This window comes from Phacochoerus africanus, chromosome 4 (assembly GCF_016906955.1).
Source record: "Phacochoerus africanus isolate WHEZ1 chromosome 4, ROS_Pafr_v1, whole genome shotgun sequence".
In the NCBI taxonomy this organism is placed as follows: domain Eukaryota; kingdom Metazoa; phylum Chordata; class Mammalia; order Artiodactyla; family Suidae; genus Phacochoerus; species Phacochoerus africanus.
This window is the reverse complement of record NC_062547.1, coordinates 66,217,314-66,233,164: the sequence shown is the minus strand read 5'-3', so window position 1 is coordinate 66,233,164 and position 15,851 is coordinate 66,217,314. Positions and strand designations below refer to the sequence as shown.

The following is a 15,851-nucleotide window of genomic DNA, read 5'->3' as shown; positions in this document are numbered from 1 at the left end:
TAGGAGTGGGTATTTCTGCCAGTTTCCCACATTCCCCAACAACTGAACCCATTTAAAAAAAAAAAAAAACAGTTGCTGTGGCTCTGGCGTAGGCTGGCAGCTACAGCTCCGATTCAACCCCTAGCCTGGGAACTGCCATATGCCGTGGGTGCGGCCCTAGAGAAAAGGCAAAAAACAAAACAAAAACAAACAAAAAAAACAAACATAAACTGTGCCACGCCAACCACTGCTGGCTGCATACCTTATTCTCATTCTCTGTACTCCTTGCCAAAGAGTATTTTCATCCCTCTTTTAACTTGGCCAATGAGACATGAGCTGAAGATTTCTGCAGCAGCCTCACTTCTGTGATATAGGTCCCACCCCTTCCGGTTTCCCTTCTTCCTCTTCCCGTTTGGAACAGGAAATGACTATCTTGTGAGTGTGAAGCAGCCATCTTGAGACCATAAAGCATCCATGAGATTGAAAGTCTCTAAGAAGGACGTCAGAAGGGAAAACTAGAAGGAACTGGGGTCCATGATGGCACCATGGAGCCACCAAACCAGCCCCCCAGACTTCTTGTGGTGAGAAAAATGAAACTCATTTATAATTAAGCCAGAAGAATAGTCTTGGGGGTAGGAGAAAATATGTTGTGAACATGCATGCATGATTGTATGCTACAATTTTATATTTGGAAAAGAGAGGGGGGGGGGGGAACCCAACCTATATTTTAAAATGTAAATTATAGAAATTACAGCTCTATAGAATTTTCTTGTGTTTTGGTTTGTGGGTCTGAAAATTTTGAGAAAACCTTCTGAATAAGAGATCTAAATTAGAAAGAAACTTCCCTCTTCCTGGATGGAGGTAGCTTAGAGCCAGGGGCACAGCTTAGTAAGTGAAGGCTGGGCTGGATTTCAGGCCCCATGAGTCCCTTCATTGGGTGCCCCCAGCAGTGCAAAACCTAGGCACCTGTACATGGCTTGCTAATAACTGTTTGGCTAACCCAAAGCAAGACAAGAGGCCTGTTCTCTACCTGGAGAATGAAAACAAAGCTTTGATGGCCTCTTGGGAAGAAGATGGTGAAGGGGAATGGGGATGGGGGGAGTAGCAGAGACTTACCCAGACAGCACACCCAGCACGAGGTTCAGCATAAAAAAGGAGCCAATGATGATGAGGGGGATGAAGTACAACCAGTTCCAAGTGTTCCCTGAGGCATCGTTGCTCTATGGGGGTGAGGAAGGAAAGCAGGTGAGCACTGAGTGGTACTCAGGTATGATCTGACAGGTTGGGGGAGAAGGAACTCTGGTTCTCCTGGGGCTTTGTCCTCAAATGTCCTTGGACTGTGGAGTCCTGGAGCTCTGGCAGCCCAGAAAGGGAATTAGAGTACGGGATCAATCAGTAGGGAAAACTCCCAAGGTACCATTAGAAGGACAAAGCCTCTTCTTGCTCACATAGTCCTTAGAGAACCAGAAACCAGCATGAAACTCAGGAGGACTCCCCAGACCAAACTCCATGAGGACAAGGAGAAAAAGCCCATTGAAATGTAGGAATTAATCCCCAGTTCCCTCCCCTTCCACCAAACAGTCACATTCTCCCTTTAGAGGAGGTGTGTGATGGCCGAGTCTGGTGGACAGGTTAAATCACCAAGCCAGATAGCAGGGCTTGACCCTTTTCCTCAAGTATCTCCTTCCTCTACTGCTTGCAGCCTCAATGTCAACCACAGAAAAATTCCCAGAAATGCCCAGATCAATTTTCAAGAGGGGGAGAAGTTTACACATAGAACATTCTTCTCTGGGAGAACAGAACACTGTGCCAAGAAGGAAGTAAGAGGAAGGGAAGAAAATCAAGAATAGAGAAAGAAAGAAATATACAACCCCCAGCATTTACAGAGTCCTTATTTGTGCCAGGCACTCTTCTAAGCATATTATCTATGTTGGCTTATTTACTCACTTAATCCTTATGATGTCCCTATGTTACTGTCATGCATTGAGGAAACTGAGGCCCAGATAGACAAAATTGCCAGCCTGTGGTCACAGAATTAGACAGTGGTGGACATGGGATCTGAACCAGGTGGTCAGGCCTCAGAGCCTCTGGACTTAATCTCAGTGCTGAGCAGAGGGGAGCCTTCTGGTGGTTCATCAGCTCTGTGGCATCTGCAGAATGTGGGACTTCCAAATGTGGCTTTAAAAGCTCACCTTTAAAAGCACATTCAGTGCCACTGCTGCCCTGCAGAAGGGCTCGAATGAGAAAGACTGACACTACCAGTTGCTGGCGCATCTGTGGAGGAACTGGAACCATCTCATGCTGCCCATGGGAAGGCAACATGGTGTACGAATTTCTTGTGGCTGCTGTAACAAAGAACCACCAACTGAGTGGCTTAAAACAAAGTTATGGGCTTACAGTTTGGGAGGCCAGGAATCCAAGACTGGGTTATCAGCAAGGCTGGTTCTTTCTGGAGGCTCTGAGGGAGAATCTGTCTTATGCCTCTACCAAGGTATCTGGGGATTTTCTGACAATCTTTGGTGGTTCCTTGGCTTGTATATGCATCACTCTGATCTTTGCCTTTGACAATATGTGACACTCTCCCTGTGTACAAGTCTGTCTTTGTGTTCAAATTTCCCTTCTCTATAAGGACACCGGTCACATTGGATCAAGGCCCACCCCAACGCCCTCATCTTAACTAATTACTCCTTCGACAACCCCATCTCCAAATAAGACCACATTCTGAGGTACTAGGGGTTAGGGCTTCAACATGTGGATTTTGGAAGGGACACGGTTCAATCCATTATACATGGTACAACCACTCTGAAAAAAGGGCTGAGAATTTCTACCAAAGGTAATCATGTACTTTCACTAAACCTGAAAATTCCACTCCTTGGGGGGTTATCCAATAGAAATATGAACCTCTGTGTGCCAAAGGCAAATACAGAATGTTCATAGCAGTGATCTTCATAATAGCCCCAAGCTGGAAAGAGTCCAAATTCTTGTCAACAGGAGACAGAATAAATAAATGGAATATTGTGCAATGAATAACTGCCATTCATCACATAAAGCCTTACAGAGTTGACGTCAAGCAAAAGAAGCCAGACAGAAAAGAGCACATATGTAAGATTTGATTCATGCAAAATACAAAAACAGGCAAGTGGGTCAATGATGCTTGGGGTCCAGATAGGGCATCCTTTGGGGAGGGTCATGACTGAGGAAGGAGCATGAGAAGGGGGGGGGGGTCTCCTGGGGCTGAGAAGATTCTATCTTCTGATCTGGGTGCTGGTTACACATGTGTGTACAGTTGTGAAAATTCATCAAAGTCCTCACTTATGATCTATGCAGTGTTCTGTATGTTTATTTTACTTGATCCAAAAGAAAAGCTTTCTAAAACAATATTTAAAAGTCAACTTTGCCTTAAAAAGCAAGAAGATTTTGATCCATGCTACAACATGGATGAAACTTGAGGACATTTTACTAAGTGAAATAAGCCAGACATAAAAGGATAAAAACGATATGACTCCATTTATATGTATCCCCAGAGTTGTCAAATTCACAGAGACAGAAAGTAGAATGGTGGGCAGGGGATGGGGGAGGGGGTTGGGGGGGTTGGTGTTTAATGAGGACAGAGTTTCAGTTTTGCAAGATGAAAAAGGTCTGGAGATGGATGGTGATGATGGCTGCATATCAGCACGACTATACTTAATGCTAATGAACTGGACATCTAAAAATGGTGTAGACGGCAAATTTTAGGTTATGTTTATTTTACCATGGTAATTAAAAAAGCCCAAAAAAGAAACCAAAAAAGCCAGCTGTCGTCGTGGACACAAACAGGTTCTGGAGACAATGAACATGCTCACATTCTTGATCTAATGAGAGTGCCAATGCTTTGGTTCTGGAAGGAAGAAAGGGGTTAGCAGAACAGGGCTGGACAGAAGGCAGGACTGGCTTTGCGCTTCCCCATTTGCTGCAGTGCAGCTGGGGCCTTTCGTTCCCATTTCCTGGGACTAAATATAGCCCAGGGAGAGAAAGCCTGCACTGGCCAACAAGAGAAAAAATCTGGGCTGTCTCAGGAAGCAGGTTTGGGGTGGAGACAGAGCCGTGGGGGGAGAGGGCAGGGCGGAACTTGGATAAATTGCTGAGGTCCTCCAGCGCCAAGGCAGCCCCTCCACCTCCGGATCTCCCCAGTTCCCCAACATGCTTAGAACCACCTTGGTTGGCCCTGTGATGCTGCCCAGCATAACGCATGCTCACAGTGCCAGGTTCTCAGCCTGCTTCAGCCCATTTGATCCTCTCACAAAATCCTTGCCATCTTCTTGGGTGAGGAAACTGAGGCACATGGAAGCAAAGGCTCATGTCCAAGGTCCCTGTTGTAGGCTGCCATGGGTTTCCCCCAAAGATGGGTCGAAATCTTGGGAGCTGCCATTGTGGCTCAGCAGTAATGAACCTGACTAGTATCCATGAGGACACAGGTTCAATCCCTGGCCTTGCTTGGTGGCTTAAGGATCCAGCACTGCTGTGAGCTGTGGTGCAGGTCGCAGACGTGGCTCAGATCTGGCGTCACTGCGGCTGTGATGCAGGCCGGCAGCTGCAGCTCTGATTCACCACCTCGTCTGGGAACTTCCATATGCTGCAGGTGTGGCCCTAAAAGAGCAAAAAAAAAAAAAAAAGAAAGAAAGAAAAGAAATCTTAACTCCCAGTACCTGTCAACGTGACTCTACTTGGAAATGGGGTCTTTGCAGCTGCTATTGAGTTAAGGTAAAGTCATGATAATGGTCCCTAATCCAATATGACTGGTGTCCTTTTAAGAAGAGCAAAACACCAGGTGAAGACAGGGACACCCAGAAGGAGGACAGCCATGGGATGAAGGGGGCAGAAATTGGCAGGATGCAGCTGCAAGCCAAGGAATGCCAAGGGTCAGCAGTCACCACCAGAAGTGAGAAAGAGGCAAGAAAGAATTCTATCCCGAGTCTCAGAGGAGGCGTGGCTCTGCCCCTTGATTTTGGATTTCTGGCCTCCAGAACTGTGAGAGAATACATTTGTTGTTTTAAGCCATCTAGTAGTGGAACTTTGTGATGGGAGCCACAGACAAACACAGTCATGGAGTTACTAAATGGCAGACGTGCCACCTCCCAACCCCGTCACTTCCAGGCCCTCCTCTCCTTTCATCTCCCATCCTTCCACCCCACTGGCCGAGCACTGCAGCCACATGGCTTCCTTGCAGCTCCTCAAATGCACCAAGCAGAGTCCCACCTCAGGGCCTTTGCACCTACTGTTCCCTCCGCCTGGAATGCTCTTCCCCCAGTTTCCTACATGATTCCCCCTCCCTTCTTTCAGATCTCTGCTCAAATGCCACTTCCTCAGGGAAGCCTTCCCTGATGGACATTTACTGTTGCACCTTTCATTTCTAATTTCATTTCCTGCTCTGTTTTTCCCTCAGTGTGTTTCTTCGTCTATACTTATTTCTCCTACCCACTGTCCATCTCCCCAGTTATGTCAATTTCTCAAGGAGGGGAGCAGGAACGATTGTGCTTTTTACCCTCTGTTATATTCCCTCGCACAATGCCTGCTGTGCAGGCAGTGCTCAGTAAATGTTTGTTGAATGACTGAATGAGAGATGGCTCTCTGAACAGCCCACATCCTCCATGCCAAGCTGTGCTCCATTCTCCCTCCTTTCTTCTTCCTCCCTTGTCTGCTTTTCCCTCCCTGGGGACTGGGGTTCTGCTGCCTGAATTTTAGAGACGCTTGTTCTCTTTCTGAGCTAGTCCAAATGGTTCAATTCCATGCTCTGGATTCAACAACTCACAGAGAAAAAGTTGGTGGAGGGCTGGGTGCAGGTTTTGATTAGTAGGTAGGCTTTCCCTGGGATTTGCTCAGGAGCAAAATGGGAAATACATTCCCAAGCACAAAGACTGGAGCTGTAATGGCTGTTCTGGTAGCACAGAATGTGGGGGGCACAAACCTCCCTTCCTAGGTCTGACCTCTTTGGCAGTTCAGGTTAAGGGCGGCTGTGTGCACGAGTCTGGGTGTGGGGAGGAGGGAGGGGAAGGGAAACCTGCTTGCTTATCAGAATCATTAATGATACCAGGAAGAATATGCTCTCAATACCACCTTGTCTTTTTTCCAAAGGCTTTTCAAAGAGTTCTGCAGCCTGCAATGCTATTCCTCATTAGTGCTGCCACTAAGTATTTTCTGAGATATGGCAGGATGGCCCATCCCAGTCTCCCTGTGATTGGCCAAGGGCCGTATGATGAGTGCTGGCCAATGAGGAGTGATTAGAAATACCTGTGTCACGTTTGGACCAGAGCATTGCACTGCCAGTGTGGGACCCTCCGGGGTTCTCTTTCCTTTGGGGATACCAACTGGTAATGTTCTAGGTGCTGGTTGCTCCATTAGCTAGGTCCCAAGGGACTCTGCTGAGTATAGTTCCCTTCTTCCCCACTGCCAACCTGCACTGGACATGTAGCATGATCAAGAAAAGACATTTGTTGTTAAAATCACAGAGACAATGGAGGATGTTTGTTACTGCAGCATAAACTAGGTTTCCTGACTGATACACTCTGATATTTCCCTGGTTCATTCCTTTACCTCCTTTAGGTTTCACTTAAATGCCACTCTCTCATTGACTCTTTTATGGATCTGATGAGGCAGGTGGGGAAAAGGAATGTTTCCTGTGTGTCCGATAGAGAAATTAAAGTTCAAGATTAGAGTGCGCTGCCTGCTCTCTCAGCCTCTGCCTGGAGCCCATTTCCCCCTAAATCTTGGCTGGTTGATTCCCTCTCATCACTCAGCCTTTCCTTCTAGAAAAGCCTTCCCAGCCCTTCCAGCCAAAAGGACTTGCCCTTCCCCAGAGCACAACCAGACCTTTCATTCTCTTCCTAGCACTTTTTGCTTTCTGAATCATTCTGTTGATTTACACATTTATACCGAGGGTTGTCTTTGTTCCACAAAACATCAGCTCCCTGGTGCCCTGAACAGCACCTGGCACATAGTAGGTGCTCACTAAGTATTGGTTGCATGGTGAATACACATAATTCTGAAGTCCTTGTGGGTGGATTGTTTAAATAATAACAATGACAGGGAAGTGTATTTATTCCAACTCCCAGCAATCAGGCTGTTTCCCTGGGAACGGAGAGGCAGGTGTGACAACCACTGTCACTTTAGTAAACCCCATTTGAATTGACATAACACCCCTCAATTCCTACAATCTCCACACACAGCTGATGAGGAGACTGAGAGAGGTGACTTGCCAGGATCACTTGAGGGGGGTGGATGGCATTGCTGGGTACACCCATCATTCTGGCTTGCATCTGACTGCTTTTTCTCTACCTCACTACATTCACTGCACTTACATAGTATTTTATGTTTATAACAATTGGCCTGTGAGAGCCTTAAAGGAGAGGGGAAATACTGATTCATCTCAGCACGGTTGGTACCTAGCGTGGTGTCTGGCGCTTAGCAAGCGCTCGATAAATACTCATCAAACAAATTAATGGCTGAGTCCCAGTAAAATCCTTAAGTGCCTTCTGCTTTATGGCTTATTTTCCTCTCATTTTTTTCAGCATGGTTCATTCAGAAAAAGTATAGAGGATGTTAAAAAAAAAACAAACCCTCAGCTCAAGTAAACAACCAATTCCCCAACACATGGAATAAAAAGGGAGTGGATCTGACCATTGGAAGAGCCAAAACTCCACAGTGGCCATGAGGTACATTGTATGTCTGTCCTAGTTTAAATGTTATTAAATCATGTAATGCCTGTTTTTTTTTGTTTGTTATTATTATTATTATTATTATTATTATTTTCGGCTGCTCCAAGACACATGGAGTTCCCAGGCCAGGGATCAGATTCCAGCCACAGTTATTACCTAAGCTGCAGCTGTGGTAGTGCCAGATCCTTTACCCACTGTGCCGGGCTGGGGACTGAACCTGCGTTCTGGCGCTGTAGAGACGCTGCCAATCCCCTTACGCCACAGCAGGAACTCCATGTTAATTTTTTTTTGAGTCTTCCTTTACCCCATTCACTCTCAAAACTGTCCTGGTTTGGGTGGTAAAATATATGCCTCTGAGGTCTCCTGTCAACTCCCCTGGCCTTGTCAGCTCCCTCACTCACCCTCACTCCCTTGCTTCCAGACACACGGGCCACCTGGCTGCTCCTTACAAAAGCCAAGGCCACTTCTGCCTCAGGGACTTTGTACTAGCTGTCCCATCCACCTGGGTCTCTCTCCCCTGACATACTGTCATGGCTCCCCCTCACCTCTTTCAGATCTTAGTAGAAGAGCTTCAACCTCTCACCTTGATGATCTGCAACCCCTCTACTGCTTTATTTTTCTCCTGAGTTTTCATCACTGTCTTAAACAGGATGCAGCAAACCACAGCCCATGTGCTAGACACCTATCTTTGTAAATTAGTTTTACTGGCACACAGCCATGCCAATTCATTACATATTTTTGCTATGGCTGCTTTTGTGCTATGAAAACAGACTGAATATTTGTGATGGAGACTGCATGGCCCACAAAGACTAAAATATTTAAAATTCTATCTGAGATATATATATATATATCTAGGCTGCACCTCTGGCATGTGGAAGTTCCCAGGTCAGGGATCAAACCTGCACCACAGCAGCAACCCAAGCCACTGCAGGGATAATGTCAGATCCTTAACCCACTGAGTCACAAAGGAACTCCAAATTTCTTAATTATCCTGTTGATTGTCTACTTCCCCCACCAAAATGCCAACTCCCCACCAAATAGGGAGTTTTGTCTCTTCTGTCTGCTGCATAGCCTCAGTGCCTAGAAGACTGCCGGCATACAGTACACATTCAATGAATGTTTGCTGAATAAATGCAGGACCTGAAGTCCCTCAAGATCTGATGCTTTGATGTTGGTCAAAACGAACATCTCAAACTGTAAAAGGGCTTAGGTCAAAGATCAATTTCAACCATTAGTGACCAATTGCCAAAGGACTTGCACTTATAATCATCCATTAAGCAGTTTTGCTATTTTCCTAACTGGCACTAACTGAGGGGGAGAAATAGAAAGTAAGTGAAACAGAGAAAAACACAGAGGTGGGGAGGAAGGGGGATAAAGAGACAAAGAAAGGTAAGGAGGAGAGAGAGAGAGACAGAAAAAGACAGAGAGACCAAGAACAAGAGAGACCAAGACAGAAGTTCCTGCCGTGGTGCAGTGGGTTAAAAATCCAACTGCAGCAGCTCAGGTTGCTGTGGAGGTGCAGGTTTGATCCCCGCAGGTTGCAGTGGGTTAAAGGATCTAGCATTGCTGCAGCTGTGGCTCAGGTCGCAGCCGGGGCTCGGATTCATTCCCTGACATGGGAACTTCCACATGCTGAGAATTTGGCCACTAGAGAGAGAGAGAGACCAAGACAAAGAGGGAAAAAGAAAGAATTGGAGAGTCAGAGAGAGAGAGAGAGGGGTATAATAATTAATGCCCAGTGCTGGGTTTGAACCCTTGACTAGAGGATCTTGGCAGGTCACTCCAGCCCTATGAGCCTCAGTATTCTCATCCGGAAGATGGAGCTACAAATATGTCCTTTCTTGAGGTTACTTTATGGATTAATTGGTGATATCAGGAAGATGTGGGTATGCAGGAGGCGCTCAGTGAATGGTCCAAACTTAAGATGGAGTTCCTGTCATGGCTCAGTGGTTAATGAACCTGACTAGCATCCATGAGAATGAGGGTTCGATCCCTGGCATCGCTCAGTGGGTTAAGGATCCAGTGTTGCCATGAGCTGTGGTGTAGGCCTGTGGCAGACGTGGCTCGGATCCAGCATTGCTGGGGCCGTGGTGTAGGCTCGTGGCTACAGCTCTGATTGGACCCCTAACCTGGGAAACTCCATATGCCTGGGGAGCGGCCCTAAAAAAACAAACAAACAAAAAAAAACCAGACAAAGTTAGCTCCAGACATCCTGGTCATGCCAAGACCCCAGCCTCTTCCCTTCCTCCAAGAGAGGGCAGACCTCATTACCATATTGCACCCCTAGGCTGGGGAAGAGCCCATTGGGGGATGTCCTCTGTGTGGGGTGGAGGTGATTTCTGTTTCTTTCTTTTTTTTTTTTTTATCTTTTCTTCCCTTTTTTTTTTTTTTTTTTTTGAGTCACACAGGCACATATGGTGAGGGGGTCCCTGCGAAATAAGGCTGCCTGTCACCGAAGCAACACACAGAGCCACCAGCTCTTGTCTCCACCAAACAGCCCCCGTGCAGCCCTCCTGGTATTCCCCATCCCACCCCCGGGGAGCTCAGAGAGCCAGTCCTCCATCCTGTTTGCCGTGGGAGGTGGTACATGGCAGATGCTGAAGGAGCCAGTGTTGAGTCAGAGCTGGATTCCAATCTTAACTCGCTGTGTGTGGCTCTGGGACTCAGCCTCCCCACCTGTAAAATGGGGATATTTAAGGCTCTATCCGAAAGGGTTACCATCAAGGAGTCACGGGCTGGTGCTCAGAAAAACACCCAGAAGAGTCGGGCACAGGGGAAGTGACTGATAGCCCATCATGACCCCAGAAGGCCGCCTAGCTTGGGCCCCAGAAAGGTCTAGGGATGAGGCATGTTCAGTGGGCGCAGGAGCCACGTGGGTCCTTCAAAGGCTCCAGGACAAGGGTGGAGCTCAGCTATGTTGACTGAGGTTCATTTTGTAACGGCTAGACATGACTTGGACTTCACTTTTGGCACAAAATTTCAACATACTTGCCTCTGCAGTCTTTGGGCTTGGCTAAGCACTCACCCCATGACAAAGTCCCAGTAGGGAAGGGGCCACCATGCCCAAGGAAGCCCCAATGCCCCACTTTCAAGGATCCCCAGTGTTCCAGAGCAGGGCTTCTCCACATTGGCACTCTTGGTATTTTGGGCTGGGTAACTTATGGTGGGGCTTGAGCCAGACGTGGACAGCAAGAACTTCAGTTACTTGGTAAACTATCACCTCTTCGGAAGATATTCCTAGCCACGGCAACCACAGAAGTCACTGTTAAGATTCTTCCAGTTCAACTGGGGTGGGAAACCTTGGGGGGTCTAAGAGAATTCAGGGAGCCTGTGAATTTGCATGGAAAAAATTAATCCTTCACTCCCCCTAATTTCCACCATAAATGGGCCATTTTCTTCCACTTTGAGGAGAGGCAGAAACTGGTGATGCCCATCACCTACAGAAGTCCCATACAGTTCACAGATATCTCACAGAATCTTTTAGGCTCAACAGGCTCATGAAATTATGGGGGTCATCTGACTCATCACCAGGCAATGTGTTATAAACTCTAAAACTACATCCTAAATCTTTTTTCAAGATACTTTGATAATGATTTTGATACATCTGGCTTCCTCCATCATCTCTTGCCTTTTAACTTACATCTTTTTTTTTTTTTTTTAAGAGCTGTACCCACAGCATATGAAGGTTCCCAGGATAGGTGTCAAATCGGAGCTACAGCTGCTGGCCTATGCCTCAGCCACAGCAACGCCAGATCCTTAACCCACTGAGTGAGGCCAGGGATTGAACCCACAACCTCATGACTCCTAGTCAGATTCTCTTTCACTGCACCACAACAGGAACTCCTAACTTACATCTTTAAAATTGTTAGACTGAAAAAGGGATCCATGGCTCAACAAGGTTTAAAATTCTTTGAGGTGGATTTTCTTGCCCCTGGTCTTCCATCTTTCCGCCCCAGACTTTAGTGAGTTTTAAGAAATTCATTTTATTTATTTATTTTTACTACTTTTTTGGGGGGTGGGGTCTTTTTAGGGCTGCACTCAAGGCACATGGAAGTTTCCGGGCTAGGAGTTGAATCAGAGCTGCAGCGGCTGACTTACACCACCACACTCACAGCAGCCACGCCAGATCCGAGCTGCATCAGTGACCTACACCACAGCTTGCAGCAATGCTGGATCCTTAACCCACTGAGTGAGGCAAGGGATGGGGCCTGGGTTCTCATGGATACTAGTTGGGTTCTTAATCCACTGAGCCATAATGGGAACTCCAAGAAATTCATTTTATAAACGAATTGCCCTCCCTCCCTCTCCCTCTCTCAACTCCCTCCCCCATCCCAATATCTGTTTCTCTGGGTTCAACTCAGAGCCCAGATAAGAAGACATCAGAAATCACAGGTACTGCCACTCCCTGGCTGGCAACCTCAGGCCACTCTCTCAACCAGAGTCTTATTTGTAAAATGGGTGACCGTAACCTTTCCCTCACCAGTTGTTTAAAAACTAAACCCCAGACTTCATTGGATTTCATCAGGTTTTTTCATTAATGCCCTTTTTCTGTCTCAGGATCCTATCCAGGCTTCCATATTGCATTTAGTCCTCACACATTCTTAGGCTCCTCTGGTCTGGGGCAGTTTCTCAGTCTTTCCTCATTTGTCACAACCTTGACAGTCTTGAAGAGGACTGGCCAGGTATCCTGCAGAAAGCCCTCTAATCTGGGTTTGTCTGATGTTTTGCCCAAGACTAAACTGGGTTATGAAATTGCAAAGAAAATCACAGAGGTGAGGTTTCCTTTCCTTTATATCAAATCAAAGATCCCATGATCATATCCAGACAAAACTTTCATTCAAAAAGATACGTGCACTCCTATGTTCACTGCAGCACTATTCACAACAGCCAAGACATGGAAACAAACTAAATGTCTACTGACAGATGCATGGATTAAGAAGATGTATAGCAGAAACTGACATAACATTGGAAATCAACTATAATAAAAATTTTTTTAAAAAGGAAGGTGTGGTACATAAATTCAATGGAGTACTTTTCAGCCATAAAAAAGGCAAAACAATGCCATTTGCAGCAACATGATTGCAACCAGAGATTCTCATACTGAGTGAAGTAAGTCAGAAAGAGAAAGACAAATACCATGTAATATCACTTATATGTAGAATCTAAAATGTGGCACAAATGATACTATCTATAGAACAGAAGCAGATCCTGGACTGGGAAAGCAGACTTGTGGTTGCCAGGGGGAGGGAGTGGGATGGACGGGGAGTTTGGGGTTGGTAGATGCAAACCATCACACTGTATGTATGTATATATGTATGCATGTATTTATTTATTGTCTTTTTGCCTTTCCTAGGGCCACGCCCACAGCATATGGAGGTGGCTAGGGGTGTAATCAGAGCTGTAGCTGCCAAGCCTATGCTGGAGCCACAGCAACACAGGATCCGAGCCGCGTCTGCAACCTACACCACAGCTCACAGTAACGCCGGATCCTTAACCCACTGAGCAAGGCCAGGGATGGAACCTGAAACCTCATGGTTCCTAGTGGGATTTGTTAACCACTGAACCACAATGGGAACTCCCAAACTATCACATTTAGAACCGATAAGCAATGAGGTCCTACTACATAGCACAGAGAACTATATCCAATCTCTTGGGTAGAACATGATGGAAGATAGTATGGGAAAAACGAATGTATATATATGTGTGTGTGTGTGTATATATATATATATATATATGACTGAATCACTATGTTGTATAGCAGAAATTGACATAGCACTGTAAATCAACTATAATAGAAAAAAGAAAAAAAAAGAAATGATATAATGTATCTTAAAAAAAAAATCCCATGATCACACATCCATTTGGGATGTAAACTTTTGTCACTTGTTACAGTGGCGGCTGCTAGGTTTCTCCACTGTAAAATGATATTCCATTTCTCTATTCCATTTTTTGGAAGTGAGTTACTGAGTCCAGCCCATACCTAAAGTGGCAGGGTGGGAGGGAGATTAAATGCTACCCCTGTAGGGGGAATGTCTTTTTAAAATTTTTACTTAAATTTTTTATTTTAAATGATTTTTATTTTTTCCATTATAGCTGGTTTACAGTGTGGGAATGTCTATATTAAATGGACTTCTTTTGTAAGGAAGATTTCTCTCTTCTTCACTTATTTTGTTGATTTAATAATAAAACAACCATTTATTATTATCTCCATCAGTTTATTTATTTTGGCATGGATGCTCTTTGGACAGGTAATATAAGAACACCTAGCACACAGTGGGCACCCAGAAAAACCCTCATTCTTCTGCCCTTCCTCTCCATCTCCTGATCTAGGAGTAACTAAAAATCTTTTTTTCCCTAAACGCTTAGCAAGTTTAAATATATTCCCAGATTATAAAACTAAAATTATAAAACTACTATACATAAAATAGATAAACTACAAGGATTTATTGTCTAGTACAGGGAACTAGAGCTATTCTATTACAATAGCTTGTAATAACCTATAATGGAATATCATCTGCAAAGAAAATAACCAAATCACTATGCTATACACCTGAAATTTACACAACATTGTAAATCAACTATCTTTCAATAAAAAGAGAAGAAAAGTAAATTATGCTCATTGGAGAAAAATTTAACAACATAGAGATGTATCAAGAAAATAGGAGTTTCTGCTGTGGCAGAAAAAGATCAGCCGAGTCTCTGCAGGGCCAGGAATCAGGTTTGATGCCTGGCCTGGCACAGGGTCAAAGGATCCAGCATTGCCACAGCTATGGCACAGGTTGCAACTGCAGCTCAGATCTGATTCCTGGCCTGGGAGCTCCATATGCCACAGAGTGGCCAAAATAGAAAAAGAAAAGAAAATTCCTAAATCCCCCTCTATCTAGAGGCCACCTTGGTACCAGGGCTTCCGGTTTTGTTTTGTTTTTTTTTCTTAGATTTTCAAAATTCACGCTTGAGATTATAAAGTGCTATGGACTGAATTGAGTCCCCTCCCCCACCCCGAATTCATCTGTTGAAGCCCTACTCTCTGACATAGTGGCATTTGGAGGTGGGGCTTTGGGGAGGTGATTAGGGTTATAGGAGGTGCCGAGAATGGGGCCTGGGTGATGGAATCAGTGTCCTTGTAAGAAGAGACACCAGGAGCTCGCCCTTTCTCTCTCTCCCATCACCACCTGAGGACACAGCAAGAAGGCAGCTGTCTGGAAGCCCTCACCAGAACCAGACCACGCTGGCACCTCTGATCTCAGACTTCCAGCCTCCAGAACTGTGAGAATGTACATTCCTACTGTCTAAGCTCCCCAGACTATGGTATTTTGTAATGTCAGCCTGACCTAAGATATAAGGTTTATCTCACCTTGGTTGTTTTTTTTTTTTTTTTGCTATTTCTTTGGGCCGCTCCCACAGCATATGGAGGTTCCCAGGCTAGGGGTCGAATCGGAGCTGTAGCCACTGGCCTACGCCAGAGCCATAGCAACGCGGGATCCGAGCCGCGTCTGCAACCTACACCACAGCTCACGGCAATGCTGGATCGTTAACCCACTGAGCAAGAGCAGGGACCGAACCCGCAACCTCATGGTTCCTAGTCGGATTCGTTAACCACTGCGCCACCACGGGAACTCCGTTTTTTTTTTTTTTTTTTTTAAATCAACCCCTCCACACTCATTATTACATGGTTAGCATTTCCCCACATCCTTAAATATTCTCCCAACAGATGATTTTTAATGACGATATGCTATTCCATCATATGGAGGGACCATACGGTATTTAACCAGTTGCTTCCAGGTTTGTTCTATTTTTATAAATAACACTGGGGTGCACATCCTGATATAAATCTTCGACAGCGCTGCTGATTAGTTGAGGTTAGGCCTCTTCTTTATTTCTTCCTTCCTTCCTTTCTTTTTTTTTTCTTTTCTTTTCTTTCTTTCCTTTTTTTTTTTTTTTTTTAACATATCCATGGCATGTGGAAGTTCCTGGGCCAGGGATTGAACCCGTGCCACAGCAGCAACCAGAGCCACTGCAGTGAAAATGCCAGATCCTTAACCTTCTGAGCCACAAGGGAACTCTGAGGTTAGGCTTTTTCTAAAAGGCACCTTAACCAGGAAGCCAAGCAAGCAAGACAGACATATTGAAAACTGGAAAAACTGGATGGGGCCCTAACACACCATATGGGCAAGCTGCTGT

At 45.5% G+C, this 15,851-nt stretch overlaps 1 protein-coding gene across 2 annotated transcripts in view; it reads right to left on the bottom strand.

The window, feature by feature from the left end:
• Window positions 1-15,851, bottom strand: part of CACNA1A (calcium voltage-gated channel subunit alpha1 A) — a 277,546-nt gene that overhangs the window by 121,620 nt on the left and 140,075 nt on the right. For both annotated transcript variants that reach the window (XM_047776880.1, XM_047776881.1), the window contains exon 7: window positions 1,096-1,199. In XM_047776880.1, the coding sequence (XP_047632836.1) occupies window positions 1,096-1,199 (104 nt within the window). The remainder of the gene's footprint in view (window positions 1-1,095; window positions 1,200-15,851) is intronic.